This window comes from Podarcis muralis, chromosome 3 (assembly GCF_964188315.1).
Source record: "Podarcis muralis chromosome 3, rPodMur119.hap1.1, whole genome shotgun sequence".
NCBI lineage: Eukaryota > Metazoa > Chordata > Lepidosauria > Squamata > Lacertidae > Podarcis > Podarcis muralis.
The window spans coordinates 63,858,256-63,875,213 of record NC_135657.1 but is presented as its reverse complement, the minus strand read 5'-3'; the positions used below and the strand labels follow the sequence as shown (position 1 = coordinate 63,875,213).

General features: G+C 39.3%; 1 protein-coding gene across 5 annotated transcripts in view; it reads right to left on the bottom strand.

The window, feature by feature from the left end:
* Nucleotides 1-16,958, bottom strand: part of ARHGAP18 (Rho GTPase activating protein 18) — a 60,060-nt gene that overhangs the window by 11,538 nt on the left and 31,564 nt on the right. For 3 of the 5 annotated variants that reach the window (XM_028723399.2, XM_028723401.2, XM_028723396.2), the window contains exons 2-9: nt 15,969-16,168; nt 13,705-13,940; nt 10,463-10,526; nt 7,527-7,687; nt 6,320-6,485; nt 2,628-2,719; nt 2,337-2,414; nt 599-758 (exon numbers count right to left, since the gene is read on the bottom strand). In XM_028723399.2, the coding sequence (XP_028579232.2) occupies nt 599-758; nt 2,337-2,414; nt 2,628-2,719; nt 6,320-6,485; nt 7,527-7,687; nt 10,463-10,526; nt 13,705-13,940; nt 15,969-16,168 (1,157 nt within the window). The remainder of the gene's footprint in view (nt 1-598; nt 759-2,336; nt 2,415-2,627; nt 2,720-6,319; nt 6,486-7,526; nt 7,688-10,462; nt 10,527-13,704; nt 13,941-15,968; nt 16,169-16,958) is intronic. The other 2 variants (XM_028723400.2, XM_028723398.2) reach the window with 1 other exon arrangement.

Below are 16,958 nucleotides of genomic sequence, written 5' to 3'. Positions count from 1 at the left end.
GCAGACAGGGTTGCCAACTGGAATAAAATATTGGAGGAAGGTAAGCCCCGCCCTACATAATTATGATATTTTTCCACTATGAAAGACCATTTTATGAATTCATCTACTGTTTGCTGAATTGTTTGCTGAACAGTATGAGGCACTTGTGTATAGAAAACCATTCTGTGTATTTGTTTTCAGATGCAAGCAAGCTAATGGACTATTTGCAGAAAATTTCATGGACTCGCTTGCCAATGAAGAATAGCCATGCCCAGAAAAGATTAATGATGCAAGTGGTTGTTTGACTGTTCCACATCAAAGACTATACGGGAGAACATTTTCCAGAACTGTAGGAACACAATTCTTGTATGTGCAACATGTGATTCTACAACATGGGTTATTAACCTGTAGCCTGCAAGGCCATACAGGTTTTCTCTCCCTGTGGCTCTCCAGAACTCCACAAAGTTTGTTATTTCTAGAAATGTTTTTTTTGGGGGGGGGTTAATTACTGAGTCCTCTCATAGGTTCCCTATAGGGATGTAAGAAGGCTGACCTGGAAAAAAAGGCCTGCTCTGCATAATGTCTCCCCTAATTCTGAACCAGAAGGAGTTATGCTTACTTTGCACATCCTGGAAGGCCTTGAGATACTCCACAGTGAGCAGCGGTTGAGGCAGTTCTCGAATAAAGAGTTTCAGAAGACTTGCTGCATCGTGCTGTTTTACATTTTCCCAGTGGAAAGTCCCTTCATAAAACTTTGCTTCAAGCTCCTGGCAAAGATTCTAGAAGACAAGAGGCTGAAAAGTCTTTATGCACTTCACACACGCTTTTTTAAAAGGGGGATATGAAATCATCTTATTTATCCAAAACATCAACGGTAAAACTAGGCACACATTTTAATATAAAAAATTGAGCTAGGTTTTTTGGTGTATGTCAATTATATGTCAGGGCGTAGTGCTAAAAATGACGTTTTGTATTTCCTGTGTTTATATAATGCTACGTATGCAGTCAAAACAGATACTCCATTTGACAATGGATCTCCTTTGTGCTCCCTGGTACATTAACAGCATTCAATAGCAAAAGAGGATGTGCAAAGGTGCATTCAGTGTCATGTATCAAAATGCTCTCTATTTATACAACATCTATGGAAATATGATCAAGTGTTGCAGATGCTTGAATTCAAGTGTTTTGAATTCATTTATGGCTCTTCAGATGATTAACACATGATGCCAATCTTCCTAAGCCAGGCATGTCCAAAGTCCATTTTGGGGGCCTAATCCGGCCCGCCGTTCAATTCAATCCAGCCCCTGTGGTAGTTTATTTCCCAGGGTAAAATCCTAAAAAAATCACAACAACTTCAACCCCCCCAAAAAGGCTAACAACATTGGTTGACCCTATAGTCGGCCCTTACGGCCCTTCACTTCATCAAATCTGGCCCTCTTTTTAAAAAGTTTGGACACCACTGTCCTAAGTTAACAAGACACCTATCTGCAATTCAACATTCAGAGCAGGTTAAATGAATAGCTCCTGTGGTCTCCACACATTTCTCTCCAAAAAGAGCTAGGATGCATGCTTATTTGGCCATCTAAACAGAGGCTTGCAATCACTCTGCATGTTTGGACAACAGGGATTTGTATTGTATTTACCCTCCCCACTCCATTATTGCCTATTTCATCTCAATGGAGCTATGCTTCAATTCAGCCACTTTGCCAGGTCAAGCAGATTTCTGTGCAAGCGTAATCCACAATTAGCAGGCCCAGAGTATGCACATGATGCTAAATATGAAAACCATCTGCTCTAGATTTAAAATTTGACATGCACAGTGGTAAAAATCAGGTATGAAGTAGAAGGAAAAAAGAGGATAAGTTTTTCTCAAAAAAACAAAAAAACAGTCCATACACAAACGCTCTCAGAAGGACTAAGAGCAAAGGCTTGTTTACCCAGGTGGCTAACCACAATCCAGGATAACATCAGAGTAATGAAGGGTTAACATGTAGGAAGAATAGAGTTAATTGTCCCTTACCCTGTCCTTAATTCAATAAAAGAATACCTATACCAATGCATACAAAAAGCCTACATTTGTGAACAAACCAGAACTCACAATGTAATAAAATAAGTTTTGGAAAGAAGGTTTCTATCACACACATTCCTGCTCAGTCACTCAGCTTTGGCAAAACCACAGTCAGTTGTCCAAGGATTAATGTAAAATTGTTTTTAAGATACGATTCTTATAATTATAAAATGTCGTAAGGATCTCATTATCTTGCCCCTGAACACAAGTTACCAAATTATTACTATTATTAATAAAATATATGTAATTAATCTAACACTCTCTTTCCAGAATTGAAAGATTAGTTTACCTTTACCCTTGCTGCCACACCCGGTATTCGAAGAAGCCCTTCTGTATCCAGCTTTCCTTCTTCTATATGGGAAATGAGCTGCAAATTAAAATGGAAAGTATCTCAAATTCAAGTTGGGGGCAACTAAAATGCTAGTTGAAAAATAGAAAAATTGTTCTACTGAAAACCGGAATGCAGCTGTGGCTAAACAGTTACAAGCTTGCCTGCACAATGATGTAACTATAGGTGTTTGCGTTCTGCTAAAACCTAACTGGTATAGAAGAAACTGACTGGTCAGCCTACAGTACTCACTTTTTGAAAAATTAGTGGTATCCGGATGCCTGGCACCCTCTTCTGATCTTGTTCTAGCAAAACTGACAGTGGGACACCAAAAAGACCAGATTCTGTATGAAACAACAAAAGAAAAACAATTGGCTTATGACGACATGAAAAATGGTTTCATAGACTCTTCTCCACTATGTTCAGATCAACACAGTTTATAATTAATAAATCCAGACAAACAATTTACAGTCCAATCCTATGTACACTTAGCAAGGAGTAAATCCCACCGAACAGAGTGGGGTTGAATCGTATGCATATTCACCCAGAAGTAAGTCCCACTGCATTCAATGGGAATTTACTGTCTGTAAACATGCACAGGGTTGCAGCATCAGCCAGCTCTGCATATTTGAATAATGCATGCTAGCTAAAAGCAAAAAGTTGGAGACGAACCCTACAAAGCTGACCCACTTCAGAATTCATTGCGAATTGAAGTGTCAATAGTATTTTCAAACAGACATTATTTCTTGGTGCATACATCCCTCTACTATGAATTACGTACACTTCATCTTCTCAAATAGCACGATTGAAATATTCTTCTGTTTTTACATTTCTGCAATTTGCAATCTTGGCATTAATTGGCTATTATCGTATCTATTTTTTAAGATTTTTCAAACATTTAAAGCAAGAAAGGGGCTCCAGCAAAAATAAATATACCACAAGTAACGAAAAGGAGGCATACTTCCAAACATTTAACCTTTGGAATAGCTCACTGACACGTACAAGATTGTAACCTCAGTCATTTCTGTTTCCTGCTGTATGAGTGGCCTGTGAACAGGGCCCATTCTCACTAGAGGGGGCATTAGGCAAACTATTATTGTCTTTGCCTTAGCTGCTCATCTTCAATATAGGAACAAAAATGCTGGTCTTTCTTTAATAGGGCTGTTATGAAGGTTGTCAAGATAAAGATATGCAAGCCTTTGAGCATGTGAAGTACCCTCCGTCAAGCCTAAGTATTGGGTTGTATCCAATGGTTATGCAAGTGGAAGGCAGCTTGCACAACTGATGTTTCTCTTCCCTCCTCCTAATCTCCACAGCCCTGGTAGCACCACACCTCCCCACCGAAAAACCTCTCTAGAAGTGAACAGTGTGGATGTGTTCTATGAGGAGAAATGGATTTGCTGAAAACCAAGCAAAGGGGACCTCATGCATGTGGAGCTGTCTTCGAGTCATGAAGCAAGTGGATACAGCCATTATTCACAGGATGCAGTCACCAACCATAGCTGGTGCTGAGGTAGGGATGGTAGAGTAAACCATTTGATGGAACATCTATAGGAGGCTGCTGAGTCACACCATTGGTCCATCTAGCTCAGTACTGTCCACACAGACCACCAGCAGAATTCTCCAGAATTTCAGACAGCCATCTCTACCAGATCCAACCCAAGAAGCGAAGGATTGAACCTGGGACCTTCTGCATGCAAGGCAAATACTCTACCCTGAGCAATAGCCCCTTTTCCTATGGAAAGACAATGGGGTTTTCCCAAATCAGAATACCCTCAGGAAAAATTACATGGAACTAAAAGTTGGACTGAATCAAGAGGGTCTCTCTGTAGCCCTTAAAAATGTGTGATCTGCAGAGACCCTCTATTTCCCAGGGATGAAAGGAAAAAATGGCTATCCTAAAGCAATATCCCATATTCAATAGGTATTTGGCATAGCTTTAGTATGTTTAACGGGACACGGCTTTTTTAAGAATATAAAAATGGAAGGTTGTGGAGGAGGGAAGGTTCCTTTACCCTGATGTGGCTGGAAGAAGTTATTTTCTGAGCTGTGAAATGAAGATTGTATTCAGAGAACTCAACTGCACCCAGCTGTATCTCCCTCATCACTCACAGTTGCTTTCAATTATTTAGCTACTGCACTGTCGTCTCTGTTGAACCCTGACTGCAAGTTTTTGCCCAAGAAGATATTTGATTAACTGGTAACATGTTTCAGGTCCTTGTAAAACATTAAAGAGAAGGTCAGAAATACAGGCAGTTAACAAAATGGAAACGTTTCCTGTATTTCATAGGTTACTTTTAAATCTGTGCAATGCTGCTGTTTCAAATTTAGCTCTGCATTATGTTTTATTATTTCTACACATTTTTAATTCGTATAAGCTGCACTGAACTTCAGATTGAAGGGAAAGCAAAGGGGGAATTCTCTTAATCAACCAATAAATAAAGAAAATATTCCCAGTCCAGTGTGTTTAACCAGGGCTGTACTCACTAGAAGCTAATCTAGAAATATACAAAACTTGGGTTTAAAAATAAAACTTTTTAACTGTAAAAGTCGCATCTCAAAATCAGTCTTAGTGGTCAACTTGCCCCAATAAAAATTCTGTTCTTTTGTGAGTTTCCCCACACTAAACCAAGCCTATTTTACAAGATGTTGACTTTACAGATATATGCATGCATTACCTATATACACTTTTGTATTTTCAATCAGAGGAGCGGGGAAGCAACGTTGCTTTTCCTCTTTTTTAATAGGAAAAGGACTTGATATTATGCCATATAACTTGGTGACCTCAAAATGTTCCCATTTGCCCATATCTATATTAAAGGTAAAAATATATATAGAAAACCAATTTGGACTGTTGGTTGGGAAGTCCAAAAAGAATCCCTGTATAAGGAGTGGAGAATGATATGAGAGTATAACTGAAGACTTATAAACAAATAAAGAAAAAGAAGTTACTCATTTGGATAAAATTACATGCTTTGAAAATCTGACAGGCCGCCTTTGCTCTGATGAAGGATGCCATCACTCACTCACACACACACACCCCAGAACTGGAACGAAATCTCATGCCAAAGTAGAAACCACAGGAAAAGGTCATAAAGCTGTAATTTTCATAAAGCGTTTGCCTAGAATAGGAACACTGCAATTATATTGTTATGTAACATAAATTACTATTTTGTTGAGAGCCTCCAAGTGCAGTCATGTTAAGTTATTTCATGCCACCCTATAGATCATAATCAATATGGATGGTTCTCCACAAACAAAAATAAATCATGGTTGAGAGCACTTTTAGAGTTAAGCTTCTAAAGATAGGCAAAGGAAAGAAATGAAACGTTCAAGCAGTGAAACAAGCATGACAGCATTAAGGACTAGCTTAGTGAAACACTCCATCAGGTTTAAAGTAGGAAGAAGTGATATATTCCTAGAAATAAGGGTGGTTGGAAACTACTACCTTTCTTTTCATGCTGCAGCCTCGTCAACCATTTGGCATGATTCATCCAGAGTTTGAATCTCTCTCTCTCATTACAGTCAATGCAACTTGAATGTAATTATGTTGCATTGACAGTAATGAGAGAGCTAAGATCACGTTTAACAGGTCACCACTAACCCTGATGGAATGCAAAACTGCTTCATATGGCATGGATTGTAACCATCCTTCTCACCTGACTACATATGCCAAGCCACAACCCTTTAAAACAAATGCATTTGGTTTGCAGGTTCTGTTGACCCCCAGTGGATACCTGAGGCCCATTGCTTCATTTAGAATACAAGAATACACAATGCGATGCGAGTATAGTGCACGCCACCAAAGCAAATGGGAAGTCACAACGACCTTACTTCATTTTTGCCCCTACAGTTTTCATGGGGAAACCAAAAAAGTGACCTCAAAGATTACACATATAGAAATGCACATCAACATAGTAGCACTGCAAATGGAAGAAACTGACCTTTGGTTTTGATTTTTATTGCTTTTTGTGGCTTCAGTTCTGTTCCAAGTATATCAAAGAGAGCCGTCAGCTCAATTAGTGCCAGAGCGTGGACCTTCTTCATATCCTGAGGGGCAAGGTCTCCAATCTTTGTTGTACCCGTTTTGTCTTTTGGCAGTCTGAAATTCTAAGAGTTTAAAATAATAGCATTAAAGTCTACTCTCTAACAAGCATCAAAAAGAAGCGGGAGCTCGTGCTGCATTTAATATTGTGCATATTATTGGGGAAGGTATTATTTTTTGCTATAATAAATTCACTTTTGCACTCCTAGATTAAAAATTTCCTCCCCTCCCATGCATATTATTAAAATTACAGCTTCATTGGGGACTTGTACACAGGTACATGAGGTATATGTGGGGCTGCGGTCTCTGTGGGTAACAAAATAAGGGGTGGAGGAGTTACCGATGCCTTAGAAGTGTTTGAAAGTGGGTTACCCATACCTTGAAAGTGGATTTGGCTTTTGCCTGTTTGAAAACTGAATGCATGCCAAGAGCACTGTGTATCTTTCTTTAAGCAATCAACGATGGACAAATAAATTCAGACTAAAGCAATGAGCACCTGATCATCAAATGAAAGTGTTTTCATCCCTAGAAAAGGACCTAAAGCCTGGTCTAAACAGCTGTAGTAGTAAAATAGTTCCTAGAACTATAAATCTTCAAACTGCAGGTGGTAATGGTGAAGGTTGCATATGTGAACACTTCCCAGCCCATTACTGAACACAGAAAACTAGATTAAGACTCTGCAGTTTCACACTTCGTTTTCCATGAATGCCCCATTACCAACAATGCAATCAAGCATACTGTTCCTGGGCTGTACCATTTAGCCACCTCTTCTACTATTTTTGCATGCACAAATAACAACATGTATTTATTTATTTCACAATATTTATACACCACTTGTAATAAAACCTCAAAGCAGTTTACAAAAATATTATCAGTTAAAATTAGTGAAAAACAACTATCTAAAAACAGTCAAAAGTTAAAATCAACAATAAGCTTAAAAACCAGATTAAAACACGTCAACATTCTACATGTCTGAATATGTAGTACTCTCTATTTCTTTGAACTTGAAGTTCTCAAGTGTAATTTTGGAGGTGCTGCAAAAGATAAATAAATAAGAAACCCCCACAGAATGAAAGATATTAAAGCAAGACCACAAAAGCACCTACAGGAAGGAGTGTGTCATCCTCTTTGCCCTTCAAGACTTTGCCTGCTGGGTCATCTTTGAGCGTAGCTGCCTGCTCCGAAAATGATATTTCCAAGTTAATGTCCGTTTCAATCACTGGAACATCTTCTCTTTGATGATCATAATCAATATGCTGACAAGATGCTAGATGTGGTGAAAAAGAAATGGGGGAAATGGTCATTAAAGTTTAAACAAAAAAAATTCCTTCCAGTAGCACCTTAAAGACCAACTAAGTTAGTTCTTGGTATGAGCTTTCGTGTGCATGCACACTTCTTCAGATACACTGAAACAGAAGTTGCCAGATCCTTCTATATAGTGAGAAGGTGGGGAGGGGTATTACTCAGAAGGGTGGTGGGAATGGGTGATTGGCAGATAGCTGTGATGAGCCTGTTGACAACTCTTAACGACTGCAATAGGTCTTACAGGGAAAAGCAAGGGGTGAGAAGGTGTATCTGAAGAAGTGTGCATGCACACGAAAGCTCATACCAAGAACTAACTTAGTTGGTCTTTAAGGTGCTACTGGAAGGAATTTTTTTTGTTTTGACTATGGCAGACCAACACGGCTACCTATCTGTAAATTAAAGTTTAAATGCAACTTTCCCCCCTCTTCCATAACCATATTTGAGGGGGGTGCTGAATTAATCATGGATTGGCTCCAGAGATTCATGAACAGAAAATCTGCTCACAGAATGCTTCCACCTTCTGATAGGTTATGGGAGCCTTTATGAACCTCAGCTGGATCACAGTCCCTTACACGAGCATATAACTGCTTTGCAATCAAGGCACATTATGAAGATCACAAATTTTTAGAATCCTCCCTCCCCCTAATAATCTTAATGTTGTGCTGTTAAAAACAAACAAACACTATACTTCCTAGCATGTAAACCTCCCTGATGGCAAACCTCTATTATGTTACTGTCTCTAGCTTAACAAAGATAATACCACAACTAATGTGCAGCATTGCTCAGTTTCAAAGTTAATAAATTATCATCATTTTTCAATCATGAGGCAAGTGTGATGACTACTGCAGCTTTAAAGTTTTTGTTAACCACCTAATTATCAGAGATTATTATCAGAGATGAGAAAATTACTTCGCTCCCCTACTTTGCTCACTGCCCCAAACCCTAAACACACTCCCAACTTTTACTAACAAGCTTTTAGTTTTGAATTTCACTTCAAGAATATTTGGTGCCTTTGAAATGCCAGGCAATTCCTATTGCCGTTGGAAAAACAACTGCCCCCCACTATGCTCTGCTAAAACAACACTGACTATTAGCTCCTTATTACTGACGAGCCTCTGGCACAGCCCAGAAACAGGTGCTGAAATTTGTACCCAGCAAAACTGGGGCAATTCTGCAAATGGAACAGATTTCTCTCCCATTCCAATCCTGGCAGCAGAGCTGCACTTTACAGCAAGGTTCCCAACAGCTGTAACATATCAGAATATACACAGGCTGATTTAGCTTTTCCCTTTTCATTCAGTGCTATGAGAGCGTTAGCATATGGAAATTGCCTTTCAGAACTTCTCCATTTGTAAAGGCTCATAAAGAGGCACTGGAGAAAAAAGAACCAGATGTTATGAAATTCTTAAATAAAATGCTTGGTAATTTTCCAGACCAAGATTCTACAGCAGTTTACTGGCATAAGCCCTGTGCTTTTCTGTCTGCCTCTCTGCCTTGTGCTGACCCAGCAGTTTGGCAGCAATCCCATCTTTGAAACTGTTCTTGCTAGTGAATGGCTGCCTGGTGGCTGAAGCAAACAGAGAAAAGGCTCATTAATGCTCCTCGAAGCACATATTATTCAGCTGACGGTATCTTTCTGTTTCACAAGATTTTGTATTTCCAACTTGGCTCCTGCTTATTGAACATGTATTCAGAGTTCTGAAATATATTGATAATTAGTAATATATCCCATTTTTAATACCAAACTTCCTTATCATTAGTGATAAAAGCAGGGCTCTTGTTTTTCTGCTTATTTGGAAGCATACCTTTCTCCTATCCCCACCCCCCAGTCAATTATATACAGGTATTTAATGGCTATCGTACACAAATCCCTGTTTTGTAATTAGTCATTTTTCTGACCATGCTTCGTTATCCTACTTTTAAGATTTCCTTGTCTCTCAGACTTGGACCTAGCTGCCTTTGTATACGCTTCAAAATACAGTAAGGTTGCCAAGTCATTACTCTAGTGTCTTGAGACTTCTATAAATACATCCAAGAGTTGAGGAACTCTAGTTCCATTATGAGAGTACAACTCAGTTCAATGTGCTTTAGTTTTATTTATTATGAATTCCCAACAGCCAGATTTATATACCCATCTTAATCCAATGACTAGATTTCACAGAGCTAGTCAAATGTAATTGTTGCAATTGTTTTATTAACTTAACAATTGGGTGCAATTGTTTTATTAACTTGTTTAATCTGCTCCTTTGCAGTTTTTGGAAAGACAAATTGGTTAAAGCTTGCCATTAGGGTAGTGCAACTGGGGTCCCAACACCAGGCACATAATCTGGAGAGGAAGGCGCTGGCACACAGGACTGGCTGCTGCCATTGACATTAAACAAATGTTACAACTTTCATTGTGCAAATTGTTAAGAGTTTATGGATATTATGATTACCAAATAATTATTATTTTGGTCTGGTTGCTGTTTATAGAAATAGCAATGGTATTCGATCAACACTTGGAACAGTTATGGTTAACTAGGGCATTGGAGCCACAAGACTAAATCCTTGCATCTGATGAGGTTTTTTGACTTGGCAGAGATTCTGACATGTGTTTGGGTTGTCTAAAAGACTTCTCCAGAATATGGTCCATATTCTAGAAAAAGCTTTCTTTTTTTAAAAAACAAACTTGTTCAGCAATATATCTTGTTAAGACATTTCAAAATAGAAACAATACAGAAAATTTGTTAAGATTTACCCTCTTTTGTGTCCTCCTCTTTGTTTTCTTTTGTTCTTACAGACTGGTGTTCATTGCCAATTTCCTAAAATGCAGAAAATAAAATATTCTGAATATTTATTCAGAAAATAAAATGATAGACAAGAAGCTTTGCTCCCACCTGATCTTAAGACAGACATCAGAAAAAATTGCTCTTGCATGGACGTTTCATGTTTGAATTTCATGTATAGAATTTATAGAAAATATTGTCAAGATTTAAAAAAGATTTTTAACACAGTCAGTACTTGAAAACTTTCAAAACTTGAAAGGCCAGAGGTTTGGGGATATATGGAGAATCCCTGCTTCAGAAGCAAGGAGCCTGTTATCCTCCAGATGTTGCTGAATTACAACTCCCCCTGTTCCTGACCATTGGGCTGGGGCTGATGGAAGCCAAGAGCCCAACAACATCTGGGAGACAAAGGATTCCCCATAACAGCCTGCATGAAGAACAGCTTTTAAGTATATTGTGATGGCCAACCGTGAAGGACGTTTGGAATTCGGAAACAATGAACTTGCAGTATATAACCAAAGGTATAACCAAGTTGTTATTCTGTCTGAATATGTGAAAGTTTGAAGAGCCTAAAGAGGAGAGGGAAATTATTAATATTCATGTTAACAGCTGCTCAATGTACAATCATCTACACATGGAAACCAAAAGGCCCCGTGCCCTAAACAAATGTATGATGAGGTTATGAGACCTGGTGCTCATGCTGAAACTCATAAATATTAACAGAATTGGAGGGGGCAGACTGGGAAATAAGATTTGTTTGAGAAATGGACCGTTTTTGTTATGCCTGGGAAACACACACACAAGCAAGTATATAAATATATAATGAAACAGTTAGAATAAGAGCACATTGTTTATAAAAAACAGTTTTGTTGACTATACATTTCTGATTTAATTTCTTTGTGCATCCATTTTTAAAAAAATGAATACATTGATACACACAAATATTATGCTTGGTCTTTTTAGTTCCAATTACTAGAGATGTCAGTGAGGTTTGCTCGGCTCAGGATCAGAATTGAGACTCTGGGATCCTGTAAGGCTCAACCCAAAGGGAGAGGTGAACATTAGGAGGTTAATTCCCCCCCCCCACCAGTTCAGGTTAACATATTGGGCTGGAAAAGGCTTCCCGGTGCATTCCTTCTTTGCAGAGCAGCCCCAGAGGAAACTGGTGTTGAGGGCAAAAGCTTAACCCCAGATGGGATCATCTTCCCTCATAGAAGGGATGGGCTTTTGCTCAGAAGCCCCAGTTTTCCACAGTCCCAATCCCAGCTTCTCATTTTATCTGGGCCTCAGAAAGTCAGCCAAGTTCTTCTTCCTCCCCACAAAAAGCCGGGGGGGGGGGGGCTCCGACTATTTCTGAGGCAAGTAGCAGAGAACTTCCCCTTTCCCTGCGGTTATATGCTTCTGCTAATACTTGAACAGGTTCTTCCAGTGCAGGGAAGTTTGCATATTAATCCAAGGTCAGGTTAGCCAGAACAGGTGCAACCGCTTCTTGCTCTTGACACTTCTCCACATTCCCCATGAATAATGATATTGATAGCCTTTATTTCAGCATAAGAGCAATCTTTCTCGTAGATTTCCAAACCCTAAACTGGGAAGGGTAAATACAAGCACACTAGCGAACTTCCCCAACCTTCCCAACAATCTCCAGATGTTTGGTACTACCACTCCTATTGGACCTTATCAGCACAGCCAAGCTGGATGGGGTTGATGGGAGTTGCAGTCCAAAACATCTGGAGGGCACTGAATTGGAAAAGGCTGCTCTACAGAGAAAGAGGAATCAGTGAAACCTATATACATGATGGCTTCTTTCTGCCATCCATTACTGAAAGTTCAGACAACACTTTAAGAATGTATTTGCCACCCAATCCTACTTTTGGAAGCCCATCAAATTTAGGTACATACTAAAAAATTGTCTGAAGCAGTGTCAGACCACTCAGGGTTGCTATGTTGACTAGCAATGACATTCCAGGGTTTCAGACAAGTGCCATGCCTATAGTCCTACCCAGAAATGCCAGGATCAAAGCTGGCATCTTCTGCATGTGATTCAGATGTTCTACAACCGAGCAATTGGCCCTTCTGTACACATTTTGATGGGGCACATTCCCAAGTAAAGGTACACAGGACTGCAGTCCAGGGAAGTGTTTCAGATCTTTTCATTACTAGCCTTCTCTCTAGTTGTTGCTCCTTATTTGGTTTTATGCTGCAACATTTTAGCACCAAATTGCTCCAGAGGAAAACAGGAACCTTTAATCCTTGCAAGTATAAACATAATAGTGCAATTGCTGTGTGTGTTATTTCCTATTGTTTTAGTAAGTAATTGATTTTTGTAGCAGTTATTTATGATTTTGAATACAGAACAGCAGCATGTGGCTAAAGGACAAACATTTAAATGAGCCTAATATGTGGCTGATGTCACCACAGGTTGAGAATGCAATTACATTGCTCTAAAAAGGAACGCACAGCACTTTTTGATTCAGTAAAAACAAGAACAAAAGCACCTCTGGATAAATATTCACTTCAAAAAGGGAACTGAAGCATTAGCTACATCATCTGACAGATTATAGCATCCATAATAAATGGAGCATCAGCTGTACCAAACTAATTTCATAGTTTAATAGAACACCCCTATGTCTGGCTCTCAGGCACATAAATGAGTAAAGTCTGACATTCCCAAAATGGGAAAAGGTGTCTCCTGAACCTGTGCATCTTTCCACTCCAAGTTTTCTATACAGGAAATTATTTTTGCAGGTTTGTAAAAGAGGGAGTCTAACAGACTAAAATATTTCTCCATTTTCAGAACTGGGGAAAGCATCGGGATATTGAAAGTCATCCCACAGCTGAACAATCTACATGCCAGCAAATAAAGTCAGGAAAAAGGAGCTCCACCTCACCTGAGTCTGCTGCCTGAACAAACTGCTTCCCTTTGTTTCATGTGAAGACCTGTTTCACAAAATAAAGCTAGACTTTGCAAAACATATGCAAGGCCCCCTTGTCAGTAAAACACAAAACTTCATCTTATCCCTAGCAAATTTAAACACAGCAGCATGGCCGTATCCTCTAAGCAGCATGCAACAAGCAAAGCAGCCTTTAGAAAATTCCCTCTTGTTGAGATTTGTGAAACAGCGTCTCCTCCGACTTAACCCTAATAGCCTGCATTCCTATACAGGATTTTTTTAAGTGAAGCTAAACCAAAAGCCACAAACCAGGAACTCACTTTTCCCTTTGACTCATTTTGCTGCTTGAAGATATCTCTCACATCAGGAACTTGGTACTGCTTGTTTTTCTTCCTCATTGTCTGTGTGACTGTCTCCACTCGTTTCTGCACGGCTGCTGCCTGTGTACGCGTCAGCGTAGCCAAAACCACCATGCTTTCTTGAGAGTCAGCAGCCGCCTCACCAAAGAGGTTTGACAAACCGGCTTCTTTTAACCACTCTTCTTCCAATTCCCCCTCTGGCCCAGACAAAAGAAGATAAAAATTAATTTGATGACATTTGCATGACCGCAAATTTGATGACATTTGCATGACCATGGGTTTGTGTTATACCCAAAGTCAGCCATAGATTTCTGCAGGAAAGTGAGAGGTATATATATATAAAAAACTGCAATTCCCTGTAAAATAGGATTGGGGGGGGGGGTCTGTTTCCTACATGGAATTAGAAAGCCCAGCACCAGAATTTATATACAATTGCCACATTCAATGGATTTGTACACCATTTCTGCTAGTTCGGCCTTCGCTCCCAGCTATAACAGTGCCTTGTTTTCTTAGTACAACTCTTCATTAGTTTAATTTAATCAGAGGTTATCAAGGCTAATGGGTGATCATACTGCAAATGGGTGATTGTATTGCAGCATCCAATTATGCTTGCTGCTGCGTTCTCTACTCCTTAGTGATTTTCAGTAAGGTGATCATTTCCTCATTGTTTCTAGATGGCAACACATTGTTTACTAAAAACAAAACGGTCCCAGCAAACAAAAAACGCAGGCCATTTGCTATATATAGAAATAACTAGCAAGGTTTTTTTTTTCATGTTAGGAATATAAGAAGCTACTCATACAAAAGAGAGGATTGCAGAAGTGTGCTTTAATGTCAGAGAAATGGCATCGACTTAGAACATTTCCTAGGAAACATTTACCTGAACCTCAGCATTTGTTCGCTAAAATTAGTATAGAAAACAGAAGTGCATTCTCAGTAAAAGGGTTCTAAGGTATTATCTCCCCCCCCCCCAGCTTCAGAGTCCTTGCCAAGAAAACATGATTATATATTCATATACACACACACCTCCAATAAGAATTTATTTTGCATAATTTTAAACATTAAAGACGCTCTATTGTGGAGTAGGGAGGGTATTTTACTCAAATGTAATATTATTTGAGAGTACGATCTTGTTCCTCCATTGTTGATAGTGGTGGCAGCAATATGTAACTGCCTCTCCACTGTCTTTGGGCAGTAGAGGCATGCTGCTAGTGTTCCAAAGTGGCGGAGGTCCCATCATAGCCCAGTAAGTGAAGACATACCACTCACTGGCAGTTCTCCTGCCACCAGCAGTGGCAAGTGGATGGAAAGCACTGAAATGGGGAGTTGCAGGGTGGCAGCAAGTTTAGAATCACAGGATCCAAAATCCCCTGAATCCCTCAGACCCAAAGTCTTGTGGATTCCTCAAGGGGCCCATTCCTTGGGCCTCTCAATGACACCAGCCTGGAGCAGGTGTGGTGAAGCATTATGAGGAAACCCCCACATTTCACCTTGGCTGACAATTGTGTTTTTTAAGAACAGTCCCCACCACACCCACTATAAATAGGTCTGAGATATCATGCACCTATTAACCTATTGACTACCATATAGTCAAATGCATTTGGCAACTGAAAGGGCTGTTTATTTGCACTAGAGTGTTTAGTTGCTTTCTCTTTTTTCCAAATATACTGCATTTTACTACTGTACGTAGAAGCTGTTTTATCGTCGTTGTTTTTACTATATAATTCTGACTTCCTACAGGAATTATTGCTCTTTGTGTGATTCCGGGTACTATGGTAACCAGAATAGATATGACTTCTGAAGAAGCAAAAGAACTTCCCATTACCCTTACCAAAGCAGTGGTCAAAATCCAGTTACAGTTTATTGCAAAACAGCAGAAATGTAAACGAAGAAAAGAGGAAATTCTCTCTTGCTGCAAAAGCTTTAAAAGCACATCTTGGGGCAACAATATGCATAAGTTATGAATTCAAGCAAGTACTTTCTTAAAGTATCATGGTTTTCCTCCAGCTCAGGATACTCTAGTCCACAACAGCAATTCCAGGTCCTTGAAAATAATTGCCATTACACAGTCAATGTGTTGCCAGATTTACAGAGGCACTAGTCAATTCCAACTGACCAAATCTTAAATCTATCTTGGTATTGTGGTTTCAAGCACAATAAATGAAAGATCTAAAACAGAGCCTTCAAAACAGAGAAACGGTTTTCTTAATTCCAGTTATAATTACCATCAGGCTCCTTCACCAGAACCACTGCTTGTTCTTCAGAGTTATTGCCTCTGGTTTCATTGATGTTTTCAAGTTCTTTCCAGTAGTCATCCATGGATAATTCATCGAGTGAATCTTGAGAACCTGAACGGTTATAAGGGGGCTTCCCTGAGGGCTTCTTAGAGTTGTCATGGTTCATATTATATTGACCAGATCTCCTGCTAGAAAACAGAGAGAGAGAGAGAGAGAGAGACTTAATAATGTGATGCATAGTTTACAGTGACATCAGCAAAGCCAATTAGAAACATACCACTGGTCTTCATACAACTTTTAACATTTCAAAATGTGACATTTTAAGTAGCAATTGTCTTTTAAAAATATTTCTAGACTTTGAAGACCAATGCATATTTTATAAAGTGTGGAGTGGAGAGGAGGGTTTCCACTTTCTCAAAGTATGAATTACAATAAGTCTGCAACTTATATGCTTTCAGCTTCACGTGCGTAGTGTAAAATTGAATAAAATAAAAGGGGACAGGAAAGGGGTGGGTTTCTGGGGGAAATGATGTTGGCAACCCTACCCACCATTGAACCCAATGTGTTTTGACTACACACAATTTTGGTTTTAGTCACGATCCCTGGAACATAACCCCCATGTTAAGTTGCAGGCTTACTGTACTTTTAAAACATCTCATCAATACTGAGGAGTCCATTGCTCTCCCTGAAGGAGGAAGAATTAGTTTTTTCCCAGAGTAGGGCAATAGCTAATTGAATTGTTTATCACTTTGTAGCTGTATTTAGATATAAACACTTCAAATATGAATCAGCTCTCCTGGGACAGCTTGTGCTGAACTGAAGAAAACAAGTTCAATATTCTGAAGTTCACCCTGGCATTCAGATTGAGGCAGGACTTTAGCTTCTGTAGTTCCTACTTTTTAAAGAAATGTAGCTTTCTATGTGAACCTCAGTGGCAAAGGCAAGGCATTTTGCCACACAATGTGCACCTACTCATTA